The 22,905-nt window shown below is 47.2% G+C and overlaps 1 protein-coding gene across 4 annotated transcripts in view; it reads right to left on the bottom strand.

Moving 5' to 3' along the window:
- GPSM1 (G protein signaling modulator 1) overlaps positions 1-22,905 on the bottom strand; it is a 247,440-nt gene that overhangs the window by 145,470 nt on the left and 79,065 nt on the right. For all 4 annotated transcript variants that reach the window (XM_066580518.1, XM_066580517.1, XM_066580519.1 and 1 more), the window contains exons 7-9: positions 16,784-16,939; positions 10,896-11,004; positions 3,982-4,105 (exon numbers count right to left, since the gene is read on the bottom strand). In XM_066580518.1, coding sequence (XP_066436615.1) covers positions 3,982-4,105; positions 10,896-11,004; positions 16,784-16,939 — 389 coding nt within the window. The remainder of the gene's footprint in view (positions 1-3,981; positions 4,106-10,895; positions 11,005-16,783; positions 16,940-22,905) is intronic.

Raw genomic sequence — 22,905 nt, 5'->3', positions numbered from 1 at the left:
GCCTTCAATTTTAAAAGGTTGTATAACCCCTTGAATGGATCCCTATAGTTTGCTGATGACTAACAGCTCCGGCAAGTAATAGAAGCCATTCTATAATGCAGACCCCATTACATAAAAATTATAAAGTAATTTGGGTAATATGTTGAAATTCTACATCTATGGACTCCAGTCATCACCTGCCGGGGGGGGGGGGGGTTGGGTAAGGCAATCCTGAACCATGGAGGATGACCTTCATTATATAAAAGGCTGCCGTATCAGAACAACCCCATTTCATAAGCCCTATATATACAGTATATTAGACTTCTTTGTACCTCTGTATCTCTCTGATTTCATTCAGCACAAACTTGACAGCAAAAAATATTAATATGACGTGCTCCATTGGACGTGGTACCACAGAGATAAGGAAGCGTTGCCTCTAGGGTGAATAACCTCACAATATGGTGCCATTTGGAGCACTCTATGGTGCCAAGTGGAGAGCCTACAGCTCTGTGTCTTCATATGAATGACCGAGACAGGATTCGGCAAGGTAGATGGACAAGGAGGTGTTAGGCATCCTGGGCACTTCGGCTCACGTTGGCAGAAGGCTGCGGGTTGAAACCACTGGGCCGATAGGCACATCCGCTTTCTAACAGGTGTGGCATGCATTAAGGAAAAGTAATTGGGCGCTGCCACATGGTGAATAATGGTACCAATTAGTTACTCAACAAACTTGGCAAAGTAAACGGACAAACTTGCTCACCGGTGTCAGAATGGCCAGTGTATAACAGAGTGGTGTTCAGCAAAGGAGTGATGGGGATTGGCGGTGCTCGGTTCACTCTCTGTGAAGGCAGGTAGCAGATGTATGGTCTCCCTGTTTTGGAGCGTCGCTCCCTCGTACAGGGTTCAGGGTTGGGCGTAGTCCGCAAGGCAAATGCCTGAAGTGGAGAATCCTCCACAGCAAACTGGCAGACCAACTCGTGCTCTAGAGTGAGTGGGCATTGCCCCTGCGGGTTCTCGCTCAAGGGGAACAGACCACCCCCAGCGCCACTACTCCCCGCTTAAAGGCAGAGCGCACTTTCAAGTACAGTTCAATTTACAACTATGTGTAAACATACATAAAACGACATACTTCAGGCAGCGTTAATAAACACAGCACAGGGGCACCCCCTTACACATACACGACTCCACCACTTCCAGGGTAAAAAAAAAAATCGATGTGAAGAGCAACTCCTGCTCTGAAGGACTTGAAACCATCTCTTAGCCTGCATTCATTCTGCTTCCATTTTCCAAGTTGCCATCTTTAGTTTTGGCAGAGTTGTTTATTATGGCTAATTACATAAAGGTGCGCATAGAGGAGGCCGATGTTAAAAACTGACACGTCTCCTTGTACCTGTTTACCTGGTTACACCTTAAGAATCAACACGCCGAGTCAATATACTGAACACGCTTTGTTTTACTTTCTTCAAACCGCGCCGCAGACATATTATCTACTGACTGGCGGAGAAGCAGAAGGCGCTGCAAAAGTTATTTCTGATTTCCATCATCAGTCACAATTATGTAAAATCTACTGTGAAATATATTAAAACATAAACCATATGCAAGGCTTAAGTGTAAGCGGGAGATGTGAAGCGGCTCGCCAGGTGCAGAGGAGTCGCTGTCACGTGGATCGCCTTTTCTTCTGTTATTTTGGGCACAAAAAGAGGCACAGAATGCCAAAATCAAGCAGATTCTGTCAATTCTGCCTCACAGAACTGATAAACAGTTAAAGTGCAATTCCACTTACTAGTTTTTCTGCTTTTATGTAAATAAAGGATGAAATGTTCAGTCATTTCCACATATACTGGGTAGATTAACAAGGGCCAATGTGCAAGATTTCTGGGGTAAAGCAATTGCCTATTTCTGTGCAGGCTGTACTTATGTGCAAACTTGCAACGTTTTGGCCATTTTCTGCCGCCTTCGCCACTTTCTAAGAGTTGAGCAGGCTTGGAAGAAGGGGCGTGGCCACCAGCCAACAAAATTCACCATCATTTATGCCTGAAACTGGTGTAAATTATAGTGGAAATCTAGGTCAGCTGATAGATTTGACTTTTTGGCCCCTTAAAGGGGTTTCCGGCCAAGAATTATTGATGACCTTATTATTGAATAGTTCATTGCCAGGGACTCACCAGTCAGGATCCCTGGGGATGAGCCTACTGCCAGTTGGGTAGGGGTGGGAAGGGGGGAGAATACTACTGCCAGTTGGGTAGGGGTGGAAAGGGGGGAAAATACTACTGCCAGTTGGGTAGGGGTGGGAAGGGGGGAGAATACTACTGCCAGTTGGGTAGGGGTGGGAAGGGGGGAGAATACTGCTGCCAGTTGGGTAGGGGTGGGAAGGGGGGAGAATACTACTGCCAGTTGGGTAGGGGTGGGAAGGGGGGAGAATACTACTGCCAGTTGGGTGGGGGTGGGAAGGGGGAGAATACTACTTACAGTTGGGTAGGGGTGGGAAGGGGGGAGAATACTACTGCCAGTTGGGTAGGGGTGGGAAGAGGGGAGAATACTACTGCCAGTTGGGTAGGGGTGGGAAGAGGGGAGAATACTACTGCCAGTTGGGTAGGGGTGGGAAGGGGGAGAATACTACTTACAGTTGGGTAGGGGTGGGAAGGGGGGAGAATACTACTGCCAGTTGGGTAGGGGTGGGAAGAGGGGAGAATACTACTGCCAGTTGGGTAGGGGTGGGAAGGGGGAGAATACTACTTACAGTTGGGTAGGGGTGGGAAGGGGGGAGAATACTACTTACAGTTGGGTAGGGGTGGGAAGGGGGGAGAATACTACTGCCAGTTGGGTAGGGGTGGGAAGGGGGAGAATACTACTTACAGTTGGGTAGGGGTGGGAAGGGGGGAGAATACTACTGCCAGTTGGGTAGGGGTGGGAAGAGGGGAGAATACTACTGCCAGTTGGGTAGGGGTGGGAAGGGGGAGAATACTACTTACAGTTGGGTAGGGGTGGGAAGGGGGGAGAATACTACTTACAGTTGGGTAGGGGTGGGAAGGGGGGAGAATACTACTGCCAGTTGGGTAGGGGTGGGAAGGGGGGAGAATACTACTGCCAGTTGGGTAGGGGTGGGAAGGGGGAGAATACTACTTACAGTTGGGTAGGGGTGGGAAGGGGGGAGAATACTACTTACAGTTGGGTAGGGGTGGGAAGGGGGGAGAATACTACTGCCAGTTGGGTAGGGGTGGGAAGGGGGGAGAATACTACTGCCAGTTGGGTAGGGGTGGGAAGGGGGGAGAATACTACTGCCAGTTGGGTAGGGGTGGGAAGGGGGGAGAATACTACTGCCAGTTGGGTAGGGGTGGGAAGGGGGGAGAATACTACTGCCAGTTGGGTAGGGGTGGGAAGGGGGGAGAATACTACTGCCAGTTGGGTAGGGGTGGGAAGGGGGGAGAATACTACTTACAGTTGGGTAGGGGTGGGAAGGGGGGAGAATACTACTTACAGTTGGGTAGGGGTGGGAAGGGGGGAGAATACTACTTACAGTTGGGTAGGGGTGGGAAGGGGGGAGAATACTACTTACAGTTGGGTAGGGGTGGGAAGGGGGGAGAATACTACTTACAGTTGGGTAGGGGTGGGAAGGGGGGAGAATACTACTTACAGTTGGGTAGGGGTGGGAAGGGGGGAGAATACTACTTACAGTTGGGTAGGGGTGGGAAGGGGGGAGAATACTACTTACAGTTGGGTAGTGGTGGGAAGGGGGGAGAATACTACTTACAGTTGGGTAGGGGGTGAAAAGGGGGAGATTACTACTGACAGTTGAGTAGGGGTGGGAAGGGGGGAGAACACTACTGCTTGTTTGAGCCCCAGAATTCAGACTCCCACCGATCATAGAGTGGTGACATATTACAGTGATAGACCACCACTTATGCAAATATTTGCATAGAATGATTACCATTTCTTAATCCCCCTCAACTTTTCATAAGGTAAGCAGTAACAAGAGGGATACAACAAGCAGCAGCGGCGTACCTTGTGCTTCATAACCATCACATTGAGAAGCGTCTCCATCATCTTCACTGGAACCAATTCCAAGTGCAGACTGCAGTTGTGTTACATTCATGCGAGCTGTCAACTCTCCATTTCGGTCACCGATCTACAATAGCAAACAAAAGAAGCTGGTCAAGAAAAAAAAATATAAGAAGCCAACTATGCCGAAGTCAAATCCATTTTCCATATCCAGTTTCCTCTCTCACTAGACTTTTCTCTCCAATGCCCTTCTCTATAGCAGTTGGCAATCTGCCGAGAAAAAGAAACAGCAGCTCGCAGCAATGATTTTAAGGAATTTCTATTTATGCCCTTTGCTAATTCTTTCTGGGTCTGAGGAATAACCTTTATCCTTGGGAGTGCCAAGTTGGCATAGGAAGTCTTATATAGCCCATGCAATGCTCCCTGGGAAAAAAGTATGCAAATTGGGGATGGAAAAGTATCTTCTCAGCGTCACCTATTGGAAGGGGAGATCCCTATAGATCAATGTTCAACCTTTCAACAGCCCCTGACAACATGACTAAGGATATAAGCCAAATTAGAGTCTGACTTAGTTTGGTTTATATCGTCAATCAGCTGTCATTCAATAGCTGAGAGCTGCCTCTGATTGGTCCCTGCGCTCAGCCAATCAGAGGCAGCACTCACTCACCCATTCATGAATTCATAGCTGTAGCAGAGGATAGCGGGCAGCGCTCCTTTGATCGGACCCTTTCGCTGAAAACGCTGCTAGGTGCAGATTTTTCAGCGAATCGTCGGCCCCGGTCACACGATTTGCGGATGCGCATCCGTTATGCGATCCGTAAATCACGGGAAAAAACACCCGTGTGACTGAGCCCTTATAGGAAAATTGCCTTCCAATAGGTGGTGCTGTGGAGGTACCTTGCAAAGTCACTCAAGGGTAACTACATGTTCTTGGATCCCAGTGCAAAACATGTAAAAGTTCCTCCACCATCAACCATGTATACTAGTAGTGTATTTGGGCCCCATCAGGTCACAGGGCCCAGGTTCAACTCTTCAAACATAACTGAGTTTTCAACACATTTTCTAAAATACACCATGTTATCTTCCCCTCTCACTTGCTGCTGTTTGCACTCTGTTTCATGTCTATAAGCTCTTCAGGTGTTCTTCCCCATTTTGATGCTGTCCTGCTATTTGCAATATACTTTCATGTAGCGAGCCTAGAATTCTGCCAGTAGTCCACTTTCCTGCAGTTCCTTGCCCTGAATTCCCATACTGCATTGCAGCCTGTGGTCCAATATCTGAATGCCTGCCCCTCAGCTCTCCTAAAACAAGTCAGCCATTCTGGCCAAACGGTGAGTAAATCTAATATACTGTGGAGATTGCTCTCACAGTGTCTGTAGACGTGTCAGCCTGCAGTCTCTGAATCCATAAGAGTGCCCCAGTGAAGACAGCCCATTCCCCCATTGCTAAAGAAACGTTCCTTTGTCGTAATTACTACAGAAGCTATGTACCTAACAACAAACAGTGGATTGCAGAGAAACTGGGAGAGTCAGATTAGAACTGAAGCCTATTTCCAGCTGTACAGTAAGAAGGAGTTTAATGATATTGTGGTAGAGTTGAAGAATTCATTGTATAATTAGATGACTGCAGAGAGAATAATTGGTTTAGAAGATAAGTGTCCAAATCATGATTAATGCACAGAACAACTTTACAGCTACTCGAGATTTTCACCAGTAAGATTCGGATACAATTCACTCGCTGTGCTGCTGAACGCCACAACCTTACTACTACATAGAATGGGCAAGATTTGCCCAAAAGGGCAACAACACTAAATAGGAGTTTGATTCAAGTGGGGTTAACTAATTAAGTTGTTATTCAAACATTATGTTCCCTTCTTGACTATACGCTTTAGTGAAAGGATCTGCAAGACTTAAGCAAACAAACAAAAAGGAACATCGGATCCTGACAAACATTACTGAAAGGATGTTACATAACTGGCTCTGAAACTGGTACAGCTGGCAGGCTGGGCACCTTCTCTTAATGACCCCGTTTAGGAACAGAGGAGGTCGTGAAGGTCTATTTCACTTATAGAAATAATGGATTTTAATTAATGTTTTGATGCATTGGGAGACCCGTTATTTCTATTACACCTCCTATTATTACACCTCTAATACACTTCTTCCTGTGACATCACACCTGCTTAAAACCCCCGTAATGGTCTGCCAGCTGTCTCTAACATGATGTCATCTCTCCACCTGAAGCTGAATCTTTCAATAACTGAACTTCTTGTGTTTCCCCCATCTACTAATCGACCTAAACCATCTTAGTCTGTGGTACCATAACTTCCCGGTAGGACGAACGCCGTCTTGAGGTCATGGTTGGCTCAAATCTTTCCTTCGCTCCCCATGTGCAATCACTTGCTCACTCAGGTCACCGGCACCTCAAAAACATCTCCAGAGTTCACCTTTTCCACACTGTAGAAAACATCAAAAATTCTTATTGTTGCCCTGATCAATTCACATCTTGTTTACTACTGATCGGTCTTCCCCTCACGAAATATGTCACACTCTAATCTATTCAGAATTCAGAAGCCAGGCCTTTTTTGCCCAGTAACCCTGTGCCAGCCGCTACACCGATGCCTCCACCTTGTGCCAGCCGCTACACCGATGCCTCCACCTTGTGCCAGCCGCTACACCCATGCCTCCACCTTGTACCAGCCACCACACCTATGCCTCCACCTTGTGCCAGCCACTACACCGATGCCTCCACCTTGTGCCAGCCGCTACACCGATGCCTCCACCTTGTGCCAGCCGCTACACCGATGCCTCCACCTTGTACCAGCCACATCTATGCCTCCACCTTGTGCCAGCCACTACACCAATGCCTCCACCTTGTGCCAGCCGCTATACCGATGCCTCCACCTTGTGCCAGCCACTACACCGATGCCTCCACCTTGTACCAGCCACCACACCTATGCCTCCACCTTGTGCCAGCCGCTACACCGATGCCTCCACCTTGTGCCAGCCGCTACACCGATGCCTCCACCTTGTGCCAGCCGCTACACCAATGCCTCCACCTTGTGCCAGCCGCTACACCAATGCCTCCACCTTGTGCCAGCCGCTACACCAATGCCCCCACCTTGTGCCAGTCACCACACCCATGCCTCCACCTTGTGCCAGTCACCACACCTATGCCTCCACCTTGTGCCAGCCACTACACCGATGCCTTTACCTTGTGCCAGATGCAACACCAGTGCCTCCACCCCGTGCCAGCAGCTACACCAATGCCTTCACCCTGTGTCAGCAACTACACCGATGCCTCCACTTTGTGCCAGCTGCTACACCAATGCCTTCACCTTGTGCCGGTCACTGCATCAGTTGCTCAGCCACTACACAATACACGAGCTCTCTAGAATGCGCTACCCAAATAATCAGGTTAAACACCAGCACAGTTTTAAGTGTGGTCTAAAAACACATCTCTTAGGGGAGGCCCAATATATTCTTTAATCTAAAATCTTTTTTATTTACCCTCCCCCACACTCTACCTCCTCCCACTGTATCCTCCACACCCCATGCATCCGTATACACCTCAGAACAGTAATATACAGATATCGGCTGGTGAACAGCTCGTACAGCTGTGTGTACACTACCCTATTTATATAAAACTTGGCCAGACCATTGGCCAGAACAAGTTGATACGATTACAACAATGCCGAAATAATACTATTTAATAGGTTTTTCCACTTTTACACAAAAAAAACCTGTTTGTGGAATATATATACTTTTTTGCATCGGTGCATCCAAAGATCCAGAATTTTTTTTATTTCTCTATTAAAGTTGTATAAGGCCCTGTTTTCTGAAAATGAGCAAAAAAGAAAAAGTTTCGCTTTTTTTTAAATAGCGTTTGCCATCTGGGATAAAAAGTATGTTCAATTTTTCGTATGGGTCGTTACTGATGCAACAATAGTAAATGTGGGGTTTTTTTTAAAAAGGGCGGGAAAAAGTACATTAAAAAAGTTTTTCCAGCATTTTGCTTTTAAAGCGGACTTGAACTTGCAATCCCAAGAATTCTTTGATAATACAATGCAATACTTCTGTACTGCAGTTTATTATCACTATTTGGCAATTTCATGATGGAGGGCCTGTTGAAGAGGGAATGCCTTCCCTCTGTTTACCTCATACATGCCGCGATCAACATTGATTGCAGCATGTAAGGGGTTAACAGTAGGCATCTATGTTCTCAAGGGATCCCCGCTGTTGCAGGGGAGGCGAGCTGTCAGTCACAGAAGGCTCCTGTTGCAGTCTTAAGTCCTCAGCCCGCTCCATCCATAAGACATACCTATACACCCTTTCACAGCAACCACTTCTGACCAGGACGTACATATACGCCCTGGATTAGGAAGGGGTTAAAGGGTTTGACTCATGAACAATATTACCTATTCACATGGACAGGCAATGCAGTAAAAGTATGATCACTGGGGTCGGATTGCCAGGACCCCCACCAATCACAAGTAGGCGGTTCTCAAGTCTCATGTATGAATAGATCAGTGGTCAGTATGTGACCAGTGCTCTACTGATTGTCTAGTGGACTGAGGACATCGTTGAGAACAGAGCTTGGTTATCTCTGTCAATGCCACAGACGGCCAGTGGAGCGGTAGGTCACATGTGTGACCATCGCTGCATTCAATCAGGGCCTTGAGACCCTAATTCTAGTGATCATGGGGGTCCCAGCATTCGGACCCCCAGATATCATACATGTATCACCTATTCTGTGGATAGCTGATAGATGTGGTTTGTGGGGCAATTCCATTAAAGCAAGCCACAGATCTTAGCAAAGTCTCGCCTAAGCTTTCCTGTACTCTGGGCAAATATTGTGCTTCCTGCCCAGTCTGGGATGTAAATAAGCGGTTGTTGGTGCCTCCCGCAGCTATGTCTTATACCTTAGTGTTTGTTGGTGCCTCCCGCAGCTATGTCTTATACCTTAGTGTTTGTTGGTGCCTCCCGCAGCTATGTCTTATACCTTAGTGTTTGTTGGTGCCTCCCGCAGCTATGTCTTATACCTTAGTGTTTGTTGGTGCCTCCCGCAGCTATGTCTTATACCTTAGTGTTTGTTGGTGCCTCCCGCAGCTATGTCTTATACCTTAGTGTTTGTTGGTGCCTCCCGCAGCTATGTCTTATACCTTAGTGTTTGTTGGTGCCTCCCGCAGCTATGTCTTATAGCTTAGTGTTTGTTGGTGCCTCCCGCAGCTATGTCTTATACCTTAGTGTTTGTTGGTGCCTCCCGCAGCTATGTCTTATACCTTAGTGTTTGTTGGTGCCACCCGCAGCTATGTCTTATACCTTAGTGTTTGTTGGTGCCTCCCGCAGCTATGTCTTATACCTTAGTGTTTGTTGGTGCCTCCCGCAGCTATGTCTTATACCTTAGTGTTTGGCTAACAGCTCTCCCTCATAGTAACATAGTATGTAAGGCTGAAAATAGCTGTATGGCCATTTAGTTCAGCCTGTTGATCCAGAGCAAGGCACCCCCCCCCCCATGAGGTAGAAGCCAATTTTCCTCATGTTAAGAGGGAAAAATCCCTCCCCGACTCCAAATATGGCAATCAGAGTAATCCCCGGATCATGAGCTTTCTGATTATGACATATCATATTGTATCGCTAAAGAAAGACGTCCAGGCCCCTCTTGTACACTTTTATAGACTTCACCATCAGCACGTCCTCAGGCAGAGAGTTCCATAGTCTCACTGCTCTTACAGTAAAGAACCCCCTTCTATGTTGGTATAGGAACCTTCTTTCCTCTAGACGTAGAGGGTGCCCTCTTGTTACAGTCACAGTCCTGGGTATAAATAGATGATGGCAGAGATCTCTGTATTGTCCCCTGATATATTTATACATAGTTATTAGGTCGCCCCTCAGCCGTCTTCTTTCTGAACTAAATAACCCCAGTTTTGCTAACCTCTCTGGGTATTGTAGTCCGCCCGTTCCATTTATTACTTTAGTTGCCCACCTTTGTTCCCGCTCAAGCTCTGATATGTCCTTCTTCAGTACTGGTGCCCAAACTGTCCACAATATTCCATGTGTGGTCTGACCAGTGACTTGTAAAGAGGAAGAACAATGTTCTCGTCATGTAGCCCTAGACTAGAGATGAGCGAGCACGGTCGGTTAAGGTTGATACTCAAGCAAGCGTTGGTCTTCTTGAGTAACTGCATACTTGTCCGAGCAAATGCAGGGTAGAGTAAGAGAGATCTCTCCCCCCCGCGCATTTTGCTCGGACGAGTATGCAGTTACTCAAGAAGACCAACGCTTGCTTGAGTATCAGCCTTAACCGACCGTGCTCGCTCATCTCTACCGAAGACCTCTTCTGGTGCACCCCATGATCCTATATGCCTTGGCAGCAGCTGCCTGACACTGGTTGCTCCAGTTAAAGGGTAACTAAACTTTTTATAAACTTCTGACATATTAAAGTGACATGTCAGAAGACTTAATTGGTGGTGGTGAAAGAGGGGGGGGGGGGGGGTGTAGGTCGGCTGCCAAAACCCCAACTGATTGCTGGAATGGACGAGCAGAAGCATTGAGCTGAGCGCTGTGACTGTTAAGTTGCCATCTCTAGTGATGTACTGAGTCCATAGACTTTCTACGGAGCCTGTATACTGCTCCAAGGAGTGATGGAAACAGTCAAACGGGCACACTGCTTAAACGCTTCTGCCACTTTGCTCTAGTGATTGGCAGGGGTCTCCGCACCGAGACCTCACCGACCAAAACTTCAGACATGTCAGAAGTTTCTTAAAAGTTTAGTTATGCTAAACTTCCACTAGAACTAAAATGCACCAGTCCTTTTCCGTGCTAGGGGTACCCAGCGTTTTCTTATTTAGTGTGTGGATTTATGATACAACATATAAGGGCTTAGTGTCAGGATCTCAGCGTATGCTATAACCTTCTTACCTCACATGAGATTTCCATATGCTTCCTTGCATACCGCAGTGCTTCCTCATGATTACCCAAGGACACATAGGCATTTCCCAGGCTCCAGGATGCCCTCCCTTCTCCTACCCTAAAACAAAACAGCAAAGCGGTCAGTAGGCAATCCACAAGTCATGAAAACCAAAAGTGTCACATATAGCGTGAAGCAGGTTGAATGCAAATCTTGGTAGACGACCCTCCATTAGAGAAAAGCAGGAAACCCCGAGAAGCTATCTGCACCTAGTAACATGGTCCCCCTAGGGGGCCGCAATCTGGAGATGTAGGAGAATGCAGACAGGACTTCATGCATAAGATTCAGTTAAAGATAAGGGAGCAGATAGTAAAACACCCAATCAGAGGATGTGGAGAAGAAGAAAGGTGTGAAGAATGGGAGTAATGATAGGGAGCGCGCACAGACTAGTGAGCAGCCAGGAGCTTCATCTGAAGTGTCACATGGTGGAAACTGTGTAAATAGGGGATTATCCATGCTTCGGGATTCACAATGGAAAGCTGGAGACCAGATAGCGGAGGATTGTCCTGGACGGCTGCGTCAACGCTTTAGTGCGGGGAGACGATGGATTTTCAAAATGATATTGACATAAGTGACAAGAAGAACGAATTGCAGTCACTGGCTTAAAAAACAAGACCGGAAACAACATGTGAAGGTCAGGACAAGGTGATAGACGCAAGGTATCGCTGGCTGCCACATACACCATCCTACCAGAAGTAGTCGGACACCTGAGCAAGAATCAACAGTACTATTTATTTCCATATGTTACGTATATATGCTCTATTAGGAATGGTGGAGCTGCGCTCACTCCACCGACACCGAGTCATAGAAACCAATATAACCATATGGACTAGTGCATATATAACACTAGTCACTGACTGGTATCAGTGGTACTAATATCACTGTGGAGGAGCCTTGGGAACGCCTTCTGCCTGAGGGTGTTGTGCCAACGGCAAAGGTTCTGTTATGGCCTGGGGATGTGTTACGTGGCATGGTCTCCGTCCGTTGGTTGAAGTGACCAGAACCATGAACGCGGAGGTGAACCCTGACATCCTAGACAATACTGTGCTGCTGACAATGTGGCAATACTCTGGGAATGGTCGGCCATACTTCCAACAAGACAGCGCGCCTTGTCACACATCCAACGCTGCTTTACGTTGGTTTGGGGATACAGATGTTCCACGATTGGACCGGCCGCACAGTCCCAACTTGAAACTACTGAATGTCTGTGGGACAACCTTGTGTCAGGAAACATGAACAGCGTCCATCTCCTGTGATAGAACTTGCCAGACATTTGCAGGATGAATAGAGGGAAATACAAGCTGAAGTGTATCAGACGTTAGTAGAAACTATGGCACGGAGAGTATCCGATGTCATTAGGGCCAAAGGAGCCCCACGAAGTGTTAACATATGGAAATAAATGCTACTTGTGATTCTTGCTCAGGTGTCCAACTACTTTTGGTAGGATAGTGCATACTGGTCTGGCAGTCGCTGTCATGGTGGCATCTACAGGGGCACTTGGACTGTGTGTAAATCATTTTGGGAGCTCTGAGAATTGGAGATATGAAAGTTACGATTATGTGGGTGGACGAGGCACGGAATTCAAACCCGCGGCATGTCAATCGTATCGCCGTTTCTGCTGCTGTATTGCTTCTCTCTATAGAGAGAGATTTCCACAGCTGAATAAAGCTGCTTTAACCCTTTCCAATCCACTGTCTGACCTCTGAAGACATTATGATTTAAGGCTGTACAGCTCCGATGTTGGAAGACGTCCATTTGGGTTCTCTTACTGTATATTGCCAGCCTCTCTGCTGTCGAAGCCTATGTAACGTGTCACCTCATGCAGTACTGGCTTTAGCCAGCAGATAGCGCCGTTGTATAACGGCAGAAAAAGAGTAAGCCCCCTAGGAAAACCAGGATACAAATTGGATTGGAAAGGGTTAAATCCTGTGCCAAATTTTCGCAACCGAAATCTTGTGGAACTTCTGTGCGGTCTCCCGCTGTGAACATTTTGCGCGATTTCCGCCCCACGTGTGCCCAGCCTACAGTGTACATAGAGAAAGTCTGTAGCTTCAGGGTCCTCTTTGCAGCAGCAGTGAGCTAGAGTTGTTGGTGACAGAAGCGTCACTTTGCTCCGGGCATCTCTAGATGTGTGTCCGGGCGGCTCTTCGCTGTCTTCATCAATGCAATCACCTTTATTTTTTTTGTGATGAGCAATATGTATAATACAATGACGTGCCAAAAGTCATGCGACAGGAACGAATATTGTGTAGGACCCCTCTAGCCCAATGAAGTGCAGCAACTCAATGTGGCATCGATTCCACAAGTGGATGGAAGATCTCTGGAGGAACGTTGAGCCGTCTGGATAGCCGTGCACACCTCATGGTCTTTGTAGATGCAGGATCTTGGTTGCGGATGGATGTCTCCACCACGTCTGGACAACTTAGGCCGGATGGCACGGTGCATCATCCTGCTGGAATATCCCATCATTGTGGGGTACATAAAGTTCCTGAAGGGCTACAAATGGCCACCAAGGAGTGCAACGTGGTGATAATGGCTTCTATGCCTTATTCCCGGCACGCACGTGACGCTGTAGATCAAGGAACGTCAAATGCCCACATGGGATATCCCATCTGTCTGGCGCCAAATATTATGCCTCAGCTCCAACTCCGATAACTCATGCCACCAAAAGCTACCAGACACCCGTGTGTGTAAGACATCAGATCAACTTGTTCCCCCTTTAAACAGTAATTATCTTACAGCTCCCTCCTGTGGCTACAAGAGGTATAGCACAATTATGATATCATGCAGAGAGCCCACGTTACTATACCGCTCGTTCACACAGGCATGTGCAAGTCGGGTCTATGAAAAATGCACCGTTTTCACTGCGTGTCCGAGCGCACGGGTATTTTTATGTCCGTGTTGCATCCATATCTCATCAATTTTTTTTACACGTCCAATAAAAAAACCCAAGAGGGGCGAAGTGATGTCAGCTTTGTCACAAGCCACAGAAAGTGCGCAAAAAAACCTGCAATGGACCCAGATGCGAATACGTGTTCACTGCATTTTTTTAGGCGCCTACAGACCTCATTGGGCAATTTTGGTACATGAACATGAGCAAAAATAGGACACGCTGCGATTTCTTCTACACGCAACATCAGTCCGCGTAAAAAAACGGATATCTGAATACACCAATCTAATTCAGTAGGTCTGTGTACGGTCTGTATTCAGTCAGTAGATAAATACGGACAGAACATACATGGTGTGAATGGGCCCTAAATGTTCTGCTGACATCGCTGCTGGAGGCTCCGTGGCCAAATTCCATTAACCCTTTCAAATCCAGTTTGTATCCTGGTTTTCCTAGGGGGCTTACTCTTTTTCTGCCGTTATACAACAGCTCTATCTGCTGGCTAAAGCCAGTACTGCATGAGGTTACATGTTGGATAGGCTCCGACAGCAGAGAGGCTGGCAATATACAGTAAGAGAACCCCGACGGACGTCTTCCAACATCGGAGCTGTACAGCCTTAAATCATAATGTCTTCAGACGTCAGACAGTGGATTGGAAAGGGTTAAAATCTAAATTGAAGTAGCCCAGCATGACAGATACCGTAACAGAATCATTATCATCCTTGGAGTCCTTGCAGGCTTCTTGTGTTTGAAGCGACCCTTTGTGCCTCAAGATATAAAAACGTCCGCACCGCCTGTCCGACTACCTGAAGCGCGCCGCGTATCATTGGATGCATCGTTAGTCTAAGGCCTCGTTTAGACAAGCGCATTAGAGGCGCGCTTCTATAGGAATGAATGGGTTCCTATAGAAGTGTTCACATAAAACAATGTTGGACGCGCTAAATCCTCGCACCTTACAAAGATAGGACGTGTGACTGCAGGCCGCATCTGAGCTCCGTGGTGTGCGCAAAGATAGGACCGGACCCATCTTTGGTGTGTGCTTTCCATAGACCTCTACGGGGGCTGGAGAACACACACCACGCACCTCGGAGCTGGAATTAACCCGTTCATGTGATCTATAGAGCAGTATAGCCGCAATCTTTGCACGCGGCTATACTGTGCGCCCCCAGCGCTCGTGTGAATGAGGCCTAAGGCGCCGCACGCCGCTCTGACCGGTCAGCATTACCATGTCAGCAGCATCGGCCAATCACAGCAAGTTTACTGTGCTAGACCAATGAAGCATACCAATGTACAGTGTGCATCAGAGCGGTGGTGCGGCCATCTTTGTCCCGGAGCGGAAGATCGCCCTCACAATACAACTATAGGAGATTCCTGGCAGCAGGAGGGCTTTAAAAAAATAACTAGAATCCGTGCACAAGCCGAGCGTCTTTGTTTGCGGTCATTCAATGGGAACCTTCACTGCTTACTTCCCACGGAGGGCTAGCTAGCTGGTCCGATGATGCCCATTAACCCTTTCCAATCCACTGTCTGCCGTCTAAAGACATTATGATTTAAGGCTGTACAGCTCCGATGTTGGAAGACGTCCGTCGGGGTTCTCTTACTGTATATTGCCAGCCTCTCTGCTGTTGGAGCCTATCCAAGGTGTCACCTCATGCAGTACTGGCTTTAGCCAGCAGATAGCGCCGTTGTATAATGGCAGAAAAAGAGTAAGCCCCCCCTAGGAAAACCAGGATATAAATTGGATTGGAAGGGGTTAACAGAAAGAGCGCTGCACTACAGAGATCATCATACGGCCGCATGCGTCTGCTTTCACACCATGTTTGCTAAGTGCATTTGACATATGTGCTTGGGAGCTTCCTCCATGCATGCAGCACATATCTACAGGCCTCCATTCATCTGACAGTCGCCAACAGACGGTCCCATTGACGGGTAGATGTACTATTTGTGCTGTATAGAATAACGCAGTATTAGAACTTTTGAGTGATTTAAATTACAAAAAGGAAACCAAAATAATGCACGATGCCCCCCCCCCCCCCCCCCAAAAAAAAAAAACAGCACGGGGACTCTGCGTTTTGGCTCTGCATGGTGGTAATGCCGACCACTTCACCGCTGCGGCCCGTACTCCATACAACTACACAGATACGTAAGGGTGACTGTAGGCTTGCAGGCTGCAGTCCTTGTAGAGGCTGGTAACCAGGTCCGTACATTTACACAATATACGCTGACTGGACACTCTATTAGGGCCCCCGGCCCGCTCACGATTGGCGCTTCCCTGTATGGAAATGATCCCTGGAGTGCAACATAAAATCATGTGACAAGTTCTCCGTGGATCAGTTTCAGTGTGAATCCACATTAGAAGGGAAAATCCAGCGATCTGGGCGACTTCTAACGAGGCCGGTCATCGGTGGTAGACTAGCCGGGCCGAAATGTCACTGCCAACCGCGTGGGGTTTTCTATTGCAGTAATGGAGAATATAACGAGAATGGCGCGATTGAGGAAAAACGTCCAGCAAAAGGGGATCCTGTGGCTGGAAACAACTTGTCGCCAAAAGGGGTCCGAGGAGGATGTCAAGAATCATTTTGACCAACTGGTGTTGCACAGTCAAGAGCAGCCAAATACAAGGCTGTTGCTCCAACTAATATGTGCGCACACACACAACTCGGTGTTCCTTCGCACGGACGGCTATAGCAGCAGATGACGGGTTTAAGCGTCATTGTGTCTGAGATAAACAGTGGGCAAAAGAGCACAAAAATTGGATCACTGAGTAGTGAAGAAAGATCGCCTGGTGGAAGTAAATTAATGGTGTGAGGAATGGTCTTTGATGTGTCCTCTGTGCGTGGACACCATGACAAATTTATTGTTGCATTGCTGAAGGCTAAAGGTGGTCCAATACTAGATGGGGTCACTAATAAAGTGGCCACCTATCAACCAGCCTGAGCCGGCCACACTCACCTGTCCCCTAATTCCTGTGCAATGGACAGATGCTTGAGATGGTATTCTATCGCCCGCTCATAGTCCTGCAGTAGTGTGTAGGTGTTCCCTAGGCTGTAGCATGCCTGCGCTTCCACTGCCTGGTCCTTCAGCTGTCTGGAGAGCTGTAGGGTCTTCCTGGAATAAAACAGAATCCATGTCAGTGCTGTACATTTCCATTGGATGAAATCCGATAATTATGGATGACAAGAAGATTGAGAAAGCATTAGAGACATCAGACACTGCGCCATAACCACAGCGAGGACAATGTGAGGGGCCGACAAAAAGTTGGAAGGATCTATAAAGTTTGGGCATGATAAAGCGTAGCTGATCCAATACCAGCGGAGGCCACTAGATGGCAGCATAGCCTTCCATCATTCTCAGCACTATGTAGTGACCTTTAATAGAGGGCGCACAAGTCTGTAAGTGAGGCTCACATGGTCCTTGTTTCTATTAGTCTCTATACGTTTTTTGGCTGCACAAAACAATAAACGCGCCGCGCTAATCTATACAGAAGACGGACACGTCTGTTCAAAATGACATTCCTTCCTACTACAAGTAATTGGTGAAAGGCGATTCAATACATTTTAGACACATTTTCAAACAAACGTTTTTATCCTTTCCAGAAATTTCGAAAATTTTCCTTTTGTTTTTTTTTATCCCTGCTTTTTAGGAAGCAAAGTTTTATTTTTCCTTTGACTTGGGGCTTATTCCAACGTGCTTGTTCCGTCCCTCTCTGCAGGGGGAGGGGGAGGAAGCGGGACGGGAGCTGTGCACTGAGCTCCCGCCCCTCTCCACTGTTTGCAATGTAAGGGGTGTGACGAGGCGCAGCTAAGTTCCTTCCCGCCCGCTGCCATTGCAAATAGTGGTGAGGGGCGGAGAGGGGGCGGTCTGCCTCATCCCCCTGCAGAGAGAGACAGCGTATATCGTGAAAACCCGGCCGATATACGCACGTCAGAATAAGCTCTTAAGGCCCATTTACACGGAGCAATGATCGTTCAAACGGCAGTTTGAGTGACAGCTTTGAGCGATCAATTTGCATAAACTATTAAGTGGCTACTCAGCTATTTAATAGCTTATTAGCATGAAAATGAAGGCTTTAGCTGAAAGCAGTTAATAGCCCAAGGGCTCTTATCTGCTTTCAGCTCCTTTGTTCTCCGAAGGGAAACAATGCTATCAGCACTCTCCGTGGAGAACTGCTGATAAGGCTGAACGACGATTTTTAGGTTGGACTGAATTTAACGATCGGTGGCTGCGTGTTTAGATGCAACAATGAACGCTCAAACGATCGCTTTTTAATGATTTTTGAGCGATCATCACTCCGTGTAAATGAGCCTTAAGCCGTATGAGGGCTTGTTTGTTTTGCGGGACGAGTGGTATTTTTTTAATAGTTCTATTTAATGTACCAAATAATGTAATTAAAAAACTTTTTAAAGGTGGGGTGGAATCTAGATAAAAAATCCACAACTGCGCCATTGTTTTCTGGGTTTAGTTTTCACGGTGTTCACGCTGCAGCAAACGCGACAGGTTGACTTTATTCTGCGGGTCAGTACAAATGTGGCGCAATACCAAATGCATTTTTAACGTATTATTACTTCTAAATAATAAACAGTTAAAAAACTGCAGCTGTCACCATATTCTGTCCGACACCTGGGATTTTTTTTTTCAATCAAGCTGTCTGTGCGAGGGATTGCTTTTCCTGGGCCGACTTTATTGGTATCATCTTGGAGTACTGGATCACTTTTCCTCTATCTTTTTAGGAGATGCGGTGCCAAACACCCCCCCCCCCCCCCCCAATTCTGGAAATATGTATTTTTTTTTACTGATGATGTTCCCCACATAGGACAAATTAATAAATAATTAGATATGTTAATAGCTTGGACTTTTATGGACAGCAATATTTTTTTTCCTACATGAGAAAAGGGTTTCTTTAACTCTTAATTTTTTTTTAAATTGTATCCAACTTATTCTCATGGTTTCTTTTTAGTCCCCTTAGGGGACTTGAACCTACAAAATTTTGGTTATTTCTACCATATAATATATTACAATAATCTTGTGAACCCCCTGGTACTCCGTGATCGTGTTGCAGAGGGTTGGTCGATGACGATTGGATGATTGGAGCTAGTTCTAATTGCTGAAGTTGCAGGAGGGTGACATCTCTCAGAAACACCCAGCAACCACCAGGTATGGAGCGAGATTGGCTCCTGCGACCGCCCACCGTATATTTATGGTCATAGGTCCTTAACAGTTAATGAATGTGGGGAAAAAAAGTATCACGCTTCTTAAATCTCATCTTTTATTCTCAAGAAAGAGAAGTCAGTGCCAAAAGTGTGTCGACGGCTCATTATCCTCTCTCTAACATGTTCAGCCGAGACAGCGTGAACTTGTATGGAGGTCTCAGAAGAAAGAGCTGCAGGTCGGACAATTGGGCCCCTTCATGGATGAGGTGAATCAGGCGCTGGGGAAATTGAACTAAAATGGGCATCAGAAAGGCCGGACCCAGGAAATTTCCCCCATTGGGGCTTACTGCACGCAATGCTAGAATCATAGACTGGTAGAGTTGGAAGGGACCTCCAGGGTCATCGGGTCCAACCCCCTGCTCAGGGCAGGATCACTAAATCATCCCAGACAGATGTCTGTCCAGCATTTGATTGAACACTTCCATTGAAGGAAAACTCACCACCTCCCGTGGTAACCTGTTCCACTCATTGATCCCCTCACTGTCAGGAAGTCTAGCAAAATGTATGACAGTTTCTGGTGTAAAATTGCACATTAATCGCTCGGTTTACACCCCTTTCCAACAAGCCCCACCCACTTTTCAAAAAAGCGTCTGGGCCAGCGCAAAATGAAGAAAAGGCACAAATTTTTATTGCACAAAAATGTACAACTTTTTTATGCCAGAGGCTGGCGTAAAACACTTTATGGATCCAGCCACTTAGACTAGACTGTCTTAAAAGTCAACAGGTTTATCATCCTGCAGCGTCACTGTGATAAATCTGGTGCACTTTAAGACTGTCCAATCTACGTTTGCAATGTCGAAATTTCAGACAGTATTAGAAAATAAGCCGTTGTGCATCATCTTACGTTGGTATGACAAATATGCCGGATACATACATTTACAGATACAAATGAGTTGAATATGCAAATACGAGGAAGATCCTTGTAAACCCCTCCCGTCTGTACAGTTCCATGTGACCCAGCACTCTGATCGCTCACGCACTTAAGAGCTCAATAATGTTGTAGTGACCCCGTACATCATCCTGGTCTCCTCCATAAAGGTCATACATGTTTCTCTTATGTGGATGCACTGTGGAAAGGCTGTCCTGTCATTTCCAGTATGTGTGTTGCACAGCTGCAGCGCTTGAAAGGTTAATGTCTGCAAAAATCCAATGCTTGCATGTAAATGTATCAAGTCTGTCTGTCATGTCATGTGGTGTGAGAGGAGGTTATAAGGCCGCCTGTAGACGGCCAAGTCGGATCGCAGCGGGACCCGACCCACGCTCCTGCAGGGACCAGTGCAGCACTCACCTCTCCCACGGCTCCGGCTCTTTGATGTGCCAGCTGCCGGCCAGCCGGGGCATGCATAGAGCAGAGCGCCAGGAGAGACATTTCTGTGCGGGCCTCTGTGAGACCCGCACAGAAATAGAACATGCCACGATTTGTTTTCCGAGTGCGATTGCATCCCGCCGCAGAATTTCTGCCCATGTGCAGGGGGCCAAAAAGTGAGTGCTTGAGAGCGGGAAAGAAGTCCATGGTTTTTCAGGAGTAGTGCTGTTCAGGAGGTCCAGGTACATGGGGGCACCTTCAATCCTCATGTACTGAAGCATGGAGGAGAAGGAGAGATTTCCCATGCTAAGTGATTCGATGTTAATGGAGTGAGCCCCAAGAGAGAGCATTTGTAAGTAACTACTTCCTCTTAAGGTCAGTGCAGAGGTACTAGCTCGGCCGTCTTGAGCCTGGATCACCGCGTAGAGGTACATCCTTTAACTGTCACACCCACGTGTCTTCCAGACTGGGTGGAGGTACTGCAAGATAATAATCACTGTTCACACACGTGCGTCTTTGAGCTTGTGAGAGCCCCGTGGAGGTACTGTGTTTTGAAGACGAACATTTTTACCTGCACTGTAAAGTCTATAGGTGAACTGCCTTGTAATTGTTGTTTCAAGTTACTAAGTGACGTTTTCTGGGGCCCTAACCATTCCTAGGGACCTGTGGTACTAAAAACTGACTGTGGATGTATTTATTCTCCGCCGAGGGTCATACCGGTGTGTATTGGAATGGTGGCGTCACCCGTGACAACTACAACCCCTGTTATCCTGTTTAATTGCCCTTCCCTATCCTAGGCTGTCCCACGTGGCCTGCAGTGATACTCTGGCCTTGGCTGCGTGTGTCCCTCCGGGAAGGAGTCTGGTAAGTGCCACCTTGACATGTCAGCACTTCACCCTCCCAGCTCCCCACGTATGTCAGGTGACCGGGGTCTTTCTATGGGACGCTGCAATGTCACCCGAAATTGATCCATTATTTTTATTTTATGACAAATAGATTATTCAAAAATATGGATCCATCCAACCAACCGTCCTTGACCTTCTTGGGTCATTTCCTCATCCCCTTGTTAGTCAACACTGCATTTCTCCGGGATAGAGAAGTCCTGCGCAAGTTCTCATCACCAAGTCACAGCGGGACAAAGGGGTTTAAGCGCTTCGTACATCTATTATACTCTAAATGGCCACTTTATTAGAGATCCCCATCCATAAGTACGTTGGCCCTGCTCTGGCCTTCAAACCGACAGCAATTCCCTGTTGTGTAGATCCCACTGGGAGATGAAATTGTTCTGCAGGAATATCGGCCAATTCTCACAGTTACTGCCAACTAGACGGAGGTGTTGACATGCTCTGAACCCTCGAAAGGCAGGGGTCGTTGATTTAGGCAGTTTGCGTCAAATTCTGACCTCCCATCACTATAGTGAAACACAAATGTGGATTCATCTGACCGGGTGATATTTCTCTGCTGCTCATTGATCCAAGTTTTGCGCTCTCTTGCCTGCTGGAGTCTCACCTTTCTGTGCTGGAACTGGTCATCTGCAGTTATAGCCCCATCAGCATTGTATTTAGCTGCAACTTGCTTGACTATATAGAGCGCCTTCATCTGAATTATTCTTGACATCCTCCTCTGACCCCTTTTGTCAACAAGCTAAGTCCACGGATTGGCAGCACATAAGAGTCCCATAGTGTGAAGCCCTAGACATTCACTGTGTCTCTGTGAGGCACTGTATAATGGCAAGTTGTGCGGTCGCAAGCACTAGTCGGAGCCCCAGCGTTGTATTTGACCGACTGTTCATCACCTGTTGGTCAAGACGATTCTTGACATCCACAGGAACCCCTTTCACTGGATGCTTTCCTTGATCACACAAGCTTGGCAATCAAATCCCGGCCCTGGCTAGCCTAGCACAGATGGAAGTCGCTCAGATCGCTGGATTTTCCCATCTAAGTGGATTCACAGGGCTGGGATCTCTAATAAATTGGCCATTCCGAGTATATCAGGTAATTTGGACTTAATTCCCTTAAATAGTACGGAAAGGGCTATTAGTAATCTTTTCATGACAAGGAGAGATGATGTTTCTATGCAAGATGGCTGTTTTTGTTTCTTTGCTTTCCCTAAACCGCAGTCCAACCTATTCTTTAGCCCTTTGAAGACATTTGTAGTGTTTTTCCCTTAATGACTTTAATATGTAAAGGAGTCCCATAACCCGGTGTTACATGTGGGAGGGGGGGATTGTGGTTCTCCACTAGCGGCTTTTCAAAAAGAAGCTTTCCCCTTGAAGTGGCGGCAACACTCATTAATGTGGTTTATAGACTGCAAGCTTCATGTACTGCTGATGTGGCCGTCTGCTGCACCGGCCAACCAGGTGTATGGTCCAGAAGTCTCCGCCATCCTCTATAGCCGGGCGCTCATCGGAGTGATAGGCGCTGGCGGCAGAGCGATCCCCACGACTGCCGAATGAACACTGACATCAGTCAAATCAATCTAATTACAGGTCATTGGGCTCAAATGAACTGCAAAATAATGCAGCTGCGCGGAGACGATCCCGCAGCTGAGAAATGTCA

This window comes from Eleutherodactylus coqui, chromosome 10 (genome assembly GCF_035609145.1).
Source record: "Eleutherodactylus coqui strain aEleCoq1 chromosome 10, aEleCoq1.hap1, whole genome shotgun sequence".
Classification (NCBI taxonomy): domain Eukaryota; kingdom Metazoa; phylum Chordata; class Amphibia; order Anura; family Eleutherodactylidae; genus Eleutherodactylus; species Eleutherodactylus coqui.
This window is presented reverse-complemented; position numbering and strand designations above follow the sequence as displayed.